We start from the raw sequence: 15,673 nt of genomic DNA on the forward strand, positions 1-15,673 counted from the left end.
ATTAGCGCTTTAAAAAAAAAATCATGACGTCATAAAAACCAGATGGAGTTGATGTTGTGGGGCCCCATCTTCATCCTGGAAACTTCAAAGATTACTGTAGGAAAATTTGTTGCTTGTTATGGGAAATTTAAACATTAACAACAAGGACATATACTGACATATAAAGAAAGACACAGATATGAGGAAAAGCAAAGAAAGTTTAAGACATATATATATATATATATATATATATATATATATATAAATTAATACTTACAGAACAAGTCCCTCCATCAGTAATTAAATATTAGGGGTACCTTAAATTCTTTGAAGATGGGTATTTTCCTGTGGAGATAAGAAGAGAACCCTGCCCCCAACCTATTTGTATTACTTACCATCAGTATGATTGCCATCCATGTGATTGAATTGTTATTTCTCTTTCCCAACTGGCTTCTCTTCATCAAAACGAACCTTTATCAATTTTGATGGAATCCACAATTTTTCCTCACCTGTGGAGACAAGGGCAAATCCCCTTCCCCAACGCAGCACATCTCCTGGCTTCCATTGTGAGGTCAGCACATCCTTGAAATAAACTGGTTGATTTAGTTCAGTAGACTTTTCCATTATCCAATGTCTTTCTGCAGCCGATGTTCCCTTCTCATTAGCGTTGAGGAAATTCAAGGTTAACAAAGCATTATGTAACCTATTTCTGGGGGTGTTTTCCACCCCTTTCTGTTTGTTCAACATATCCTTTATAGTTCGATTTGATCTTTCTATGACTGCTTGACCTGTAGGATTGTATGGTATACCTGTAACATGCTTGATATTGTAATAATCAAAAAACCGTTTCATTTTCCTAGAGACATAAGCAGGACCATTATCTGTCTTTATTTGTGTAGGTGTACCCATGATAGCCATGACTTCTAATAAATGAGTGATAACTGAATCAGCTTTTTCTGAACTTAAAGCCGTTGCCCACTGAAAGCCTGAATACGTGTCAATGGTGTGATGAACATATTTTAATTTGCCAAATTCTGCAAAGTGGAACACATCCATCTGCCAGATTTCATTCCTTTGGGTGCCCTTTGGATTAGCCCCTGCAGGCAGTGGCGTTTGGTTATAGAAAGAGCAAGTAGGGCATTTCTTTACAATCTCCCTAGCTTGTTGCCATGTAATAGAAAACTCTTCTTCAAACCTTTGCTATTAACATGATGTTTTTTATGAAATTCAGAGGCTTGTAGCACACTACCAATCAATAATTGATCAATTTCTGCATTACCTTGTGCAGAGGACCTGGCAGACCCGTATGGGATCGGATGTGTGTTATGTACATAGGGCAAAGCCTGTTCCTAATCAAATCTTGCACCTGGATAAACAAAGAGGTTAGTTCTGTATCATCAGGTATAAATTCAGCAGTTTTAATATGTAAAATAACTCTTTCTGCATATTGTGAATCAGTAACTATATTAATAGGTTCTTTAAAATCCCTTAGCACCATAAGAATGGCATATAATTCTGCCTTCTGGACAGAATCATAAGGACTTTGTTCCACCTTACCCAAGTCTTCTGATTTGTAACCTGCCTTCCCTGATTTATTGGCATCAGTATAGAACGTACGGGCTCCAGTTATTGGAGTATCATGGACGATTCGAGGAAGGATCCAAGAAGTTCTCTTTATGAAGTTAAGCCTCTTGCTTTTTGGATAGTTGTTATTAATGTCTCCCAAGAAATTAGCACAAGCTCTTTGCCATGGTTCATTATCTTCCCATAATTTCTTTAGTTCATCAGCAGTGAAAGGCACTATAATTTCTGCTGGGTCTATGCCTGCTAGTTGACGAAGTCTCAACTTGCCTTTTATAATTAACTCAGAGACTTTTTCTACATAAGTTTTCAGTTTCTTACTTGGTTTATGTGGTAAAAAGATCCATTCCAAGATAATATCATCTCTCTGCATTAAAATTCCTGTAGGGGAAATTTTTGATGGTAGTATGACGAGAATACAGTCGAGCTCTGGATTTACCCTATCCACATGTGCCTGTTGTAATTTTTCCTCAATCATCGTCAGTTCCTTTTCTGCTTCAGCTGTTAATTCTCTGGGACTGTTTAAATCTTTGTCACCATCCAAGGTTTTGTTCAAATGAATTATTAGATCAGGTGTTATCCCAATAGCTGGCCGTAGACTGGAAATGTCCCCTAATAGTCTTTGAAAGTCATTAAGAGTCCGTAGGCGATCTCTCCGAATTTGTGCCTTTTGTGTCTTAATTTTTTGTAAACCTATTTTATAACCTAAATAATTAACAGAATCTCCCTTCTGAATCTTTTCAGGAGCAATTTGCAATCCCCATTTTGGTAAAAGTATTTTTATTTCTTCAAACAGTCTGTTCAAGGTATCCATGTTTGAATCGGATAACAAAATGTCGTCCATGTAATGATATACTATCGATTTGGGAAATTTCTTGTGTATTATTTGCAATGGTTGATTCACAAAATATTGGCACAGGGAGGGGCTATTTAACATACCCTGGGGGAGGACGGCCCAGTGGTACCTCCTCAAAGGTTGAGAATTATTATAAGTAGGCACTGTGAAGGCAAATTTTTCTCTATCTTCTTTTTGTAAAGGTATAGTGAAAAAACAATCCTTTAAATCAATAACTATGAGAGGCCATCCTTTTGGCAATAAAGAGGGCAAAGGAATTCCAGATTGCAGAGGGCCCATAGGTTGAATAACCTTGTTGATAGTCCTGAGATCTGTCACCATTCTCCATTTACCTGATTTTTTCTTAACCACAAATACAGGAGAATTCCAAGGGCTGGTAGATTCTTCTATATGTCCAGCATCTAATTGCTCTTGTACCAACAGTTCTAAAGCCTGTAACTTTTCCTCAGCTAAAGGCCATTGCTTTGTCCATATTGGTTTCTCAGTCAACCATTTTAAAGGCAAGGCTGTTGGTATCTCTGAAGGGACATCAATTGCTTGTTCTTGTACAGCCCGAATGGCCGGTTTTCTCCGTTTGTAATATCTTTTAATATTATCCCCAGAAATATAAGCTCTAGAAGTAGCAGGGATGTTAATTTGGGTATTCCATTGTTGTAATAGGTCACGACCCCATAAATTCATTGCAATATTGGCTACATATGGCCTTAATTTTCCTATTTGTCCCTCTAGTCCTATACATTCAACCCATATCATGCTCTGCCTTACTCGAGATAGGGTTCCAATTCCCAGGAGCTGAACATTTACATTCTGAAGAGGCCAATATGGATGCCAAGATTCTGGGGTAATGATACTTACATCCGCACCTGTGTCCAGCAGGCCAGTAATAAAAATGCCATTTACACACACTCTCAGCTTTGGTCTTTGGTCATTTATAGAAGTTTGCCAAAACACACGGAACTCATCTTTCTGATCATTATTGCTTGTAACAGTAGGCATGGGGCTTTCTAATTGTCCTGACGAGTCACGTTCCCTGTAGTAACTGGAAATGACTGAACCATGTTTGCCATGGGGGCCTGTGAGGCCCCCCCTCTCACGTTTCCCGTCTGTATCAGGTTGCCTTGTCTATCTCTTGTAGACCTGCACTCATTCATCCAGTGTCTGCCCTTTCCACATCTTCTACATAAACCTGAAGGCTGAGTCCTCCTATTTCTGTTATTTCTAGAAGATGTATTATTATTATTTCTGAAAATCCGTTGTCTACAATTCCTTTTCATATGACCCATTTTGCCACAATTAAAACATTTGGTATTCTGATGTCTCCTTTTACCATTGGAAATTGCTTCTTCTACCCATGCTTCAGTGCCATAGTCAAATGTATCAACATCTAGTGTATGCAAGACCCATTCTTCTAATGGCGCTGATCTGAGCTTTAAAGGTCCCAAAATCCTTTTGCATTCCACATTTGCATTTTCATAAGCCAAAGTCTCAATCATTATACGTCTTGCTTCTGGGTCAGATATCCCTATTTGTACAACTTTAGTTATTCTTTGTAAAAAGTCACTAAAGGGTTCTCTTTGACCCTGTTTAACTCTGACAAATGATTCCATCCTCTGTCCTGGGTCTTGCACCCTGTCCCAAGCCCTTAAGGCTGCTGTAGTACACACAGAGAGTGTGTTTTCATCCAAATTAGCTTGTTCCTGAGGCTCAGAAAATAGCCCCTCTCCCAAAATTTGATCTATGGAAATCTCAATTCCCTTTGCTCTTTCTTGCTGTTCTAAAAGTCTAGCCTCTTGCCTGAATAAGCATTTCCATTTCAATTGCGTTCCACTCTCAAGGACAGCAGAGCTCAGTTGAAACCAGTCATTGGGCGTGACCTTATTCGTCGTGGCCCAAGATCTTAGCATCTCTTTAACAAAAGAGGCATTCATTCCAAAAGTCATTACAGCCTGTTTAATTTCTTTGAGATCATTCATACGGACAGGTTCCCATGTATCTTCCTTGATGACCCTAGGGTTTCTGGAACCAACTACTTTCTCAGTTGTTACAACTGGAAAGGCAGGTAGAACTGTAGGTAGAGCTTTGTGGGAATTGTCCCGGAGGGATTTACCCACAGATTTAGTTAAAATATGCCTTTCTACCTCTTGCTCTTCTTCCTCAGAATTTAGAAATTCCTCAATCTTTTCAATTCTATTCACCATTGCCTTCTTTAATGTCTGAATCTCCTGTCCAGAATTATGTTCTAAAGCCTTCATTGAGGATTCTAAAGTATGAAGTTTGTCCATTAGAGATAATGTCTCATCTTTGGACATAATTTTTATAGCATATACCGTGCCTTCTTGTATAGATAATCTTTCTGTCAATCTGTCATAAGCTTTAGACAAAATCCGATTGTCACATTCAGCAGTTTTGATTCTCTCAGTTAATGTTTCTGTTCCTACTGAAAGGGACTGAAGCTTACGATCCAAATCAGCTGTTCCTTCTTCCACAGTAATGAATTTCTCCATAATATCAGCCGTTAATGTTTCAGAAAGGGACTGAAGCTTACGATCCAAATCAGCTGTTCCCTCTTCCATAGTAATGAATTTCTCCTTAACATCAGCCTGTACCTCTTCTAAATTTTTTTCAGTTTGTCGAGTTGTGTTAAACAAAGATCTGTTCTCTGCCTGGAGAACTTCAAACTGATTTTTGAGAAGATTGTTGTCATTCTCAATTGTTTTTAAGCGTTCAACCTCGTCTCGTAAAGACTTTATCATATTTCTATTATCAAACCATACAGTACCAAGGAAAACTACAAATCCCAGAAAGATCCATATCTGTGGGCTGACAGACACTTCTTGTAAAATCTCCCACATGGTACAACTGAAAAGGCTGTTAAAGTCTTGAATGGTAATGTTTTCAGACATTTTTCTTATTTATAAAAGAAAATTATGTACCTGTAATGAAGTTTTCCTGCCAGTGGTGGCTAAAGAAATGCACCTGAGTCCACGTGGTCTAAGCCAGAGCCGGTCTGAAACAATTAACTCAAAACAAAAATTATTGTACTGCCTGTTAAGGGAAGGGGTTGGCGGCTTTTGCTTCAAAACGGCAGGTGCTTCCCTTAAATCAGGCAGTGAGGGTTTGGAAGAAGCAGGGAGCTATTAACTGCTCTGTGGGGGGTCGCTGCTCTGTGACTGTAGTGGCCTGGAGTGGGGGAAGGGAAAGCGAGCAGGGAGCGCGCTGTAAATCGCCTTCCTGAGCTCAGGCAACTAGCCGGGAAAGGTGGTGCTTGCGCCCCCCCTGTGCCCGGTCGGGGGCAAAATAGCCCGACGTTGGGACGCCAAATGTGGCGGCGCAAATGAATGTAGACAGATTATATAGATATATACAGCTTTAATAAAGAAATAGACTTACAGGACCACAGGTTCCTGCGGAGCACTGGAAAAGCGGAGCAAAAGAAAAAGGGGCTGCTGGGCTCACGCCCGGCAGATTTATCCGTAAACATTAGCCCGAGGCGAACACGCCCCCAATGGGTGGGGCTATGTCCCTACAAAATAAGAGGAAGAAAAGAAAAGAAAAATGTGATTAAAATAAGTGGGATTGTGAGCATAGCACATATGTGTTAAGTGTGTGCAAGGGCCTGGAATCAATCATCAGGACCAATAACAAAAGGGTTCTGAATTATACTCTGCTTATACTAGGATCATAAATTGCGAAGTGTGTCTATCAGATTGAGTCAATGAGGATAACTCTTGCTTTACATATATAATATTTGATTCCTCTTAGTGGAGGTTGGAATTTGCTGAGTGTGTGTGCTAGAGCCATTTTTTTTTTTTAAATCAGAGACCACACTCATATTACTCTCCTTTGCTTACTGGTTGACAGAAAGGAGATGGGATGATCGACAGAGAAGAACTGTATGAAGCTTGTGACCAGGCAAACCTGCATCTAGACAAGGTGCTCCTGGACCAGCTGTTTGATTACTGTGATGTGGATCAGGATGGCCTGATTAACTATCTGGAATTTGCCAATTTCCTTAACTGGAAAGACAAAGTACCTCTCACAGAGTATGAGAAGAGGGTCATTATTAAAGGTATGGCTTGAAAACTTGCTGAATTCTTAAGTAGAGTTTTATGTTTTTGTAGTTTTTAGGATCTCAACCAACTTTAATATTGTGTGTCCTAGTTAGCTTCATCAGTCAGTTGGTCATAGCTCAGCATCATTTGAGGGATTCTTAAATGATTCTTAAATGAGGGATTCTGTGAGAGACTGTCTTAGTTGATGATTCATGTAAGAGGGCCCAGTCCATGAAGAGAAGAACTCAGTCCAATGAGGGGAGGACTCAGTCTCTGTAGGTAGTACCCTCCCTAGGTAGGTGGATCTGGGCTGTATAAGAAAACTATCTGAGGGGCTGACGTGTTGGGGACTGGCCTTCACAAAAATACATCTTACCAGGGTAGGGGCAGAAGGATTTAGAAATATTATTAAAGAATACAAAGACACGTGAAAATAATAAAAACAGAAAAGCTAGAAAGTACCAGGAGTGCATTCCCATGAATTCTGAAATCCATCTGTGTTTAATTTTCCATATACTTTTATACCCCAATACAAAAGGGGAAGAAGGCAACAAAAGACTTCTTTAACATAATACAAAGGACAACTTGAACAATTAATTGCTTTAACACTTGAGGCACCAAATCATTAGCATTCTGTTGTTTAGGCAGTGAAGCTACCCTAGACTAAGTATCCTGAAGGCAACCACTCCCCAGGTAACCTCATAATACAAAAGAAGGAGCAGAAATATGTTTGCATATCCTGACCATCTGTCAGGATGAAATGGATCAACCTGTATGAGCCATCTTAATGTCAAAAGAACCAAGTAATCATGTCCTGAATTGCGATGTACAGCTATGCTTGTCAACTATTTTAAGCAACCTCCAAACTCTGACCATCAGACAAGGTGGAAATAGGCTCACATTTTTGGGCCTCCATACTGGAGAGATGGTTCAGTGGTTAGGAGTATTTAGTGCTTGCAGAGGGGCAGTTCCCAGCCAATTGAGGTTCAGTTCCAGCATCCACATCAGGTGACTCTCAACTGCATGTAACTTTAGTTCCAGGGGACTCACTGCCCTCTGGCGTCCACAGGCACCTGCATGTATGTGGTGCACATAAACTAATGAAGCCTCACACAGAATCACGTAGATAAAAATAATAAGTAAATCTTAAAAAAAGGTAGCTGAGCATGAGCAAGAAAAACCAGTAAACAATGTTCCTCCATAGTTTCTGATTCTGTTCCTGCTTCAATTCAGGCTCTGACTTCTGCCAATTTGTCACAGCCACAAGAAGGGAACTAGGACAGTGTGCACATGTGTTTGTTCATGTGGGGGATGTGTATGGAAGGAAAGGAAAGAATGTGAGAACACTCAGGAAGATGGAAATGTGTGGCTGAGGGGAAGGGCAGCAATGAGATTTGCCTTTTTGTTTTTTAAGATTTATTTATTTATTTATCAGAAGAGGGTGCCAGATTTCATTACAGATGATTGTGAGCCACCATGTGGTTGCTGGGAGGTGAACTCAGCTCCTTCCCTCCCCTCCCCTTCCTTTCCTCTTCTTCCTCTTCTTTTTTTTCTTTTCTTTTTTTTTTTTTGAGACAGAGTTTCTCTGTGTAGCTTTGAAGCCTGTCCTGGCTGGCCAAACGATGTAGTTTTCTGCTTTTAGAGGTGTGTGTATGTGTGTGCGCGGCGGGGGAGGGGGAGGCACGGGGATGGCAGGGGGGGGGAGGGGGGAGAGCCTCTGGAACTTTCAAGGCATGCCTCCCAAAACGTTAGATCCCTAGAGCTGTCCCTTAGAGCTCCTTTGTAACCCTTGTGTGGATTTCCGGAGCGATCTTCTGTGGCCGTGGAAGCACTACAGTGCCCTCCAGTGGTGTCTTGGCTTTCTGAAGTGACTGACAAGTCAGTCAGCAGGCTCAGTTCTACTTCACTGTTTCACCTTTTGGCAGTTGGGCTGGGCCCAGCGCCTGATGCATACTAACTGCGCGTGCTCCCGCTTGTCATTCACAGTACTGGGTTTTTCTTTGTACACTAACTTGTAGGAAGTTGTTAAGAGATGTGGGCCCCTAGCTCACAGTATGTTCTTATCCCTTCTCTGGATGGGGCATGCTCTGCCCTCCCAGTCCAAGAATATGTGGGACTATCTTTTAACTTTTTTATACTGGGGGGTGGAGAGATGACTCGGTGGTATAGAACAAATTGTTGCCCGTGTAGAGGACCCAGGTTCTAATCCCAGCACCCACATGGTGACTCACAACCATTAGGAGCTCCAGTTCCAGGGGAGCTGATGTCCTGTTCTGATCTCTAGCAGCACCAGTCCCACACCTGATATACATACATATCAGGCAGAAAACATAGTTATAAAAACAACATATGTAGTGTGTATGTGCTTCACATGTGTGCCACAGGTCAGAGGACAGTATGGAACAGTTGTCTCTTTACATGTGGGACCCAGAGATTGAACTCAGGCTTACTCAGAGATCGATTGTCAAGCTTATGGTCAAGTACCTTTATCCACTGAGCCATCTCCTTGGCTCATGTGTGAATGTCTCAGTTCCCCCTTTAGGACTCAGTCTGGGGGAAGCTGCATAATTCAAGCTAAGTAGAAGGCCCAGCTCTAGTGAAGAGAGAGCTGGAGCTCTCATCTGCTTCCATGAGACTCTTGTGTTTACGCTGGTATAGGAAGAAACAAAGGTAAAGGATCCTTTGTTTCTGGTTCTCTGACTGGAGAGACTTTTTTTTTTTTTTTAAATAATGTCCATGGAATAGCAGAAAGTGACATTAGGTCATGTTGGGATCACACCTGACATTGGCTTGAACTTGCTGTTCCACAGTGGAGCATTGGCACTGGCAACAGCTCCACAGACGCTCGGTTCAACTGTTGGGAGGAGGTTACAAAGTAAATTAATCTTTAAAAATCACTACATTTATTATTATTAATTATTATTATTACTCGTGTGTATTACATATGTGGCTGCACATGTTGCAGTGCACACATAAAGGCCAGAGAACAACTTGAGGGAACCAGTTCTTTCCTTCCACAATGTGGGTCCCTGGGCTCCACCTTAGGCTGCCAGGTGGCAAATGTCTTCACCCGCTGAGTCACCTTGCAGGTACAAACAATCCAGCTTGTTACAGAGCAGCAAGCACTAAGAAGTGACATCTACCTGTGCCTTCTTGTCCTCTGGTTCTGGTTTTACTTCAAGGTCAAGTTAGTAAACCAGACTGTGAGAACATTGCCGAGACTAGTGTGGGAGAAGCTGAGCCAACTCTTCTGGTACGGCCTGAAGATATCGTCCCTAAAGAACCAGGAAGTTCAGAAGAGACTCTCCGGGTACTCCCGAGACCAACTGACAAAGTTTCACATCACTATAAGACAACTTCTTCTGAGATCAGTGCAGCCGTTGGAGCTCTTCCTTCTTTATGTAAGCATGTCGCTTTTCTTGTCAAGTTAAGTAGTTAGCACACCTGGACGTGCAATGTTCATAGTGTGTCTTTGCGCTGTTCCTAGCCTCTCTCTGCAGTAGATTATACATTTCTCAAGGCCTTGGAACTTATGTTTAACTGTGTACTCAGGGGTCTCACAGATATGTCTTACGGATCGGTTCATGATGACCCAAGTTAAAAAAAAAACTATATTAATAAAATTGAGACTGATGGATGAGCATGTTGAACGCTTTCCTAACCTGGGCTTGGTCTTCTGGGCTCAAGCATTATCCCTCCTGCCTCAGCTTCCCACATCCTTGGAACCAAGGTGGGCCTGCTGCGCTTGGCCACACTCTGATTTAGCATAGTCTTTGAACTTTACATATAAGCCATTGTAGTTTGACCATTTACATTGCAAGTGCTGAGTGGTCAAAGGTAACTGGTGGCTACTGTTAAATAACTGAGTTTCAGGGTGTCTTTTTCCCTGTCACGATGACCTAGGTTACCCCATATATGGTGTTCCGACTGTTCGATCTGACATTCCCGCTCCTCGGATTCGTCGTGTCAGTGACAGAAATAACTATGGTGAAGACGGCAATGCTTACTCCCTGCTGCATCCCTCCATCTTCTCCCAGAAAGGAGTGTTTGAGAGGGACTTCTTCAAGGCCAGATCAAAGGAAGAGGTACAGAAATTACCCCAGTCCTATGCAAATATACAAAGACAGAAGTTTTGACTTAGCAGTGACTACTATTATTTATTTTTATTTATTTATTTATTTATTAAAGATTTCTGCCTTCTCCCCTCCCCCTCCCCCATCAAGTCCCCCTCCCTCATCATCCCTAAGAGTAAAGTGACTACTATTATTATTGTGATCAGTTTTGTTCTTTTCTTTTGTTTTTATTTGAGATGACATTTCACTTCTTACCCCTACTCTGGCCTTGAACTCACTTTGTAGCCCATACTGGTCTATAACTCTTGGTAGTTTTCCTCTCTCAGCTTCCCAAAGTATTGCATTTATTTATAGGAATGAACCAACATACTTGGCTAGTGTTTTATTTATTTTGTTTTGAGACTGGGTTTTGTAACCTAACATTTCTCTCCTGCCCTCCAGTTCCCAAATAACCACTCAGAGGCTTAATATTAATTGCAAACTGTTTGGCCAAAGGCTTAGGTTTCTATTAGCTAGATCTTACAAGTTAAATTCACCATTTCTCTTAATCTATGTATTGCCACATGGCCATGGTGTTACCTCATTTTCAACATGTCTTGTTTCCTCAACAGCTGACTGATGTCTCCTGACTTGGCTTTCTTTCTCCTTCTATCTCTGCTTGGATTTCCCACATAGCTATATTCTGCCCTGCATTAGGCCAAAGAAGCTTCTTTATTAACCAATGGTAGTAAAACATAGTCACAGCACACAGAGAGACATCCCATATAATTTCCCCCTTTCTGTCTAATCAATAAGGAATGTTTTACCTTTAACATTGTAAAATTACATATAACAAAACAGGCATCAAGGAAGAACTACAGTTATAACATTTAGTCTATTTGTATTTGGCAAAATTAAAGAAAATAATATAGCATCTGCCCTATCTTGGTGAATCTAAAGTTTCATATCTGATTTATCTTTTGTCATAACTAAGGAAAACTACAATTATGGTTATCTAGTCGTCAACTCCATCAAAGACCCTAAAAGGGTGTAATATTACCTGAGTAACTTCCAAAACTCTAAAAGTGACAGAGACGTCCAACTGCCTGGATAGTCACCCAAAGTTCCTCTGCAATATTGGGCCCATAGCGACTGGCAGACTTTCCAGTGAAGCAGGAAATTTTAAAGACTGCCCTGATTATATTGGCAGTTTGTCAATCACTTTCCTCTGTGTCCTGCAGAAGGTCTGGCAGTTTCTTTGGTGAAGCAGGAACCCTGAGGACTGTCCCATTTTGTTTTGGCAAGTTTAGCGGTCATTTTACTGTGGGTCCTGTATGTCAGCTTACATATAGCCCATCAGTGCTTAGCCCATCTCAGCATGCCTGGTATTTTCAGAATCACTAAAAATTAAAAAAAAAAATAAAAGTTTATACAGCATATTGTCATCAGTCCAGGAAAGAGCAGTTTCTTGCCCAAATGGCCAGCCTTGCCACACTGAAAGCAAACTTCATAAGGAGCTTCTTCAATGCCCATCTTTCTCTTGAAGTAATTAGCACTACCAGGAGAAGATATCTCATGTCCAACAAATTCTAAGTTATTAAAACATTTTAAATGCCATATTCTATAGGTTTTAAAGTATTTGAAGATTACTTATCATCTGAAATATCTCTCTGAATATCTTGAAAACTTAATTAACATGACTATAAGTTTGACTATTATAGATGACTATTAATCTGTATTTTTAATTATACATTGCATTTTTAAATGAATTGCATAAACATAATACCTTAAACAAGAGTAGAAATATATATACAGTATAAAAAATTGACCTTAAATTTGTATCAATAAACCAAAATCCATACTAATGTAGTTTGAGATTAACATTTGTTATTAGATTAAAGTCGATTATCTACCATTTTTACCTCATTTCTATATCATATATCCTTTTTTTTCTTTAGAAAGAGATTGACTGTAACCATTAACTATTTATAACCAACTCCCTTTAAATGAAAACAAACATCTATAAACAATAATGTCAGAATTTGGACATAGTTTTCTGTACTACTTCCTGCTGATTTGGGGCATTTGTAATCTTATGGGATCCTTAGAAAATTTAGAATTATGGTTAAATTAAGCAGTATTCCATGAGGCTGCATCATTCCAGCCATTTGCCTTAAAGTTGTTTTGGATTTTGAATAGTCTGGGTCATTACTCTTATTGGAGACATCTCCAGGAAGTCTTCCTTGTTCAAACCATATTAGCCTGGAAGGGATCTACAGCTTCTCACCTTCTATGGAAACAAAAGCAGAACCTCTTTTCCAAAGCAACATGTCTTAGACCCAAATTTTGATATCACGATACCTTTATGTTGGTTTAACTTAGCAGTCCCCACAATCAAATCTCTCTCTCTCTCTCTCTCTCTCTCTCTCTCTCTCTCTCTCTCTCTCTTTGTATTTTCCATCTTTATGTGACTTATTACTGTTTAGATTTTTTTTTTGGTCTGAATCTGTCTTTATTGCATATCTGTAATCAGTTTTTGATTATTGTTTAAAAATGTGAAGCAGGCATGGCTACAACCAGAGCAGCTGCTTTGGCTGTTGGTTCTGCCCCGCTGGGTTTTCCAACATGACATAGGTATGTTCACAACCCATCCTGGGAGCCATGTTTACTGGCCCAACTCAGAAGCAGTGGGTCCATGCCACCAGCAAGTAACTTGCAGCATACTGCTCATAAACCCCATTCAGGTGCTCCTTAGCAGGACCTGAAAAAGAGCCATCCAGGCCACAAGCATGAACTGGGAAGCCGTCTCCTAAAGGAGTCACACAGCTGCTCACAGTCAGCAAACACAGCCTATCTGAAAAAAATGTGACTACTAAGAAACCGTTTTTGATTCTGTATTTGTGTGTCTAGAATCTTTTTTTAAAAAAGATTTTTCAGGCTTTATGTGGATGCATGTGCCTTGCATTGACACATTTGTAACCAGACATTTCTCTCCTCCCCTCCAATTTCCAAATAACCACCCAGAGTCTTAATATTAATTACAAATTGTTTGGCTGATGGCTCATGTGTCTATCAGCTAGCTCTTACAACTTGAATTAATCCATTTCTATTTATCTGTGTATTGCCACATGGCCACGGTATTACCACATTTTCAACATGTCTTGTTTCCTTGGTGGTTGGCTCATGTTTCTTCACTCTGCCTTCTTTCTCCCTCCGTCTCTGCTTAGATTTCCCACCTACCTATACTCTGCTTTGCCATTGGCCAATGCAGCTTCTTTATTAACCAATGGTAATAAAACATATTCACAACATATAGAGAGACATCTCATATCAGGGTTTTGTTCTGTAGCCCAGGCTATACTTGAAATCATGATCCTCCTGCCTCATCCTACTAAGTGCAGGGATTACAGGCATATGGCATTGCTTTTAGGTTTATTCACATTATTATTATTTTCATCATCATCATCATCCTGGTGATTCAGGCTTGCTTCCAAATCAGCTATGTAGCTGAGATTGGTCTTGAACTTTTAATCCTTCTGTCCACCTCCTGAGTGTTGAGATTACATGTATGTTCTGGTACTTGTCAGGCTGGGAATCAAATCCAGGGTTTTGTGCATGTTAGGCAAGAGCTTTACCAACTCAGTCCCAGCTCTAACCCTAGTCCTAGCCCCAACCCATGAGTACCATATTTGACTTTTAAGAATTATAGCTTTTATATAGATCCACAAACTTAGGATTCTTGATAAATTATATTTAGTTTGGTTGTAACAGGTTGCTAAGCTTTTCTTTTTATTTCTTTTTGGGTGTATTGTAATTCTTTTCCCTCTCCCAAAGGGTTTCACTGTGTAAACCAGTAGAGCTTCAACTCTAGAGCATCTTCCTGCCTTTGCCTCCCAAGTGCTGCGATGACAGACGCAAACTACCATGCCCAACTGTTTTTATTCATTTAAATTTAGTTAATTTTTATTTGGTGGGTTAAATTTAAAATATACATCTATCTATCTATCTATCTATCTATCTATCTATCTATCTATATTTTGTATGTGTGTTTCATGTATGCCTGAGTATATGTAGATGCCAGAGGACAACTTGTGGAAATCGGTTCTTTCCTTCTATGATATGGGATGAGGGGATCAAACCTAGGCCATCAGTCCTGGCAGCAAGCACCATCGCTGGCTGAGCCACCATCACTGGCTCAGCGCTACAGGAATGCACTCCCTCCCATGCCTGAAAAGTACTAGAATTTTGATACATATAGGCACATAGGCATATGTGAACACACATACTTTGGGGGAGTGTCTATTGTATTAAATGTTATAAAGTTTTTTAAATATAATTTTATTTTACTTAATTTTTTAAAATACAAAATTAAAACATAAATCTTGATCTGGCTTTAAATTCGTTGTTTCTAGATTTCAAATATATTAACTAACATTGGAGTCAAGCTTTCTGATGAAGAATTTGAAAATGTATGGAACCTCGCGTCAAAAAAACACCACAGAGGAGAAGTTTGTGTTGAGACTATAAGGAATGTTTTAGATGAGCTGCAGCATGCAGGCCTAGTCAAGTGTAAAACAGTCATGTGATATTTTGGGAATTCACACATTTAAGAAAAAGTGTCATTAAATCTGTTTTCATCTAAAATGTTCTGGTTTTGCTGTTATGTTGGAACTTGGCAGTCACTTTGGTGTATCTCATGTGCCTGTCTATAGCACTGATAAATTAGATCTTGTGGACTTCATCTTCTTGTGAATTCTAAAGCATCTAAGACCTTGACAAGTGCTGTGAGAATCTTCAGCCTAGCCATGATCACAGCTTAGAATGATGTTGAAAGTTAATGTTTAGCATGCCTAATGATCCCGCCATTTTAGCACATCTGAAACTTGGTTCATCTGTGATGCTAAGTTCATATAATTTTGTTACTAGTTCTTTGTTATTGTGTTTAGGCTCTGTTATGAGAAGCCACCTTCTTAGGGTGTCTTTGGTCTCCACGGAACCCAAGAAAAGGAGGTTATTGAAAGAACAGGATGTAGGAAACAAAGTCTCAAGACCTAACAATTGATTGCTTAATGGCCACTAGGTTAATATCTTTTTAGTTCTTTTTTAAATTTTGAGACAGGGTCTCCTTAATGTAGCCAAGTCTGGCCCAAGCT

General features: G+C 40.0%; 1 protein-coding gene across 1 annotated transcript in view; it reads left to right on the top strand.

Annotated features, from left to right (window-relative positions):
• Efhb (EF-hand domain family member B) overlaps positions 1–15,106 on the top strand; it is an 87,560-nt gene extending 72,454 nt beyond the window's left edge. The window contains exons 11-14 of the mRNA XM_057751359.1: positions 6,278–6,485; positions 9,657–9,869; positions 10,372–10,553; positions 14,933–15,106. Of these exons, the coding sequence (XP_057607342.1) occupies positions 6,278–6,485; positions 9,657–9,869; positions 10,372–10,553; positions 14,933–15,106 (777 nt within the window). The remainder of the gene's footprint in view (positions 1–6,277; positions 6,486–9,656; positions 9,870–10,371; positions 10,554–14,932) is intronic.
• Positions 15,107–15,673: the final 567 nt, after the last annotated feature.

Source organism: Chionomys nivalis, chromosome 19 (assembly GCF_950005125.1).
Source record: "Chionomys nivalis chromosome 19, mChiNiv1.1, whole genome shotgun sequence".
In the NCBI taxonomy this organism is placed as follows: Eukaryota; Metazoa; Chordata; class Mammalia; order Rodentia; family Cricetidae; genus Chionomys; species Chionomys nivalis.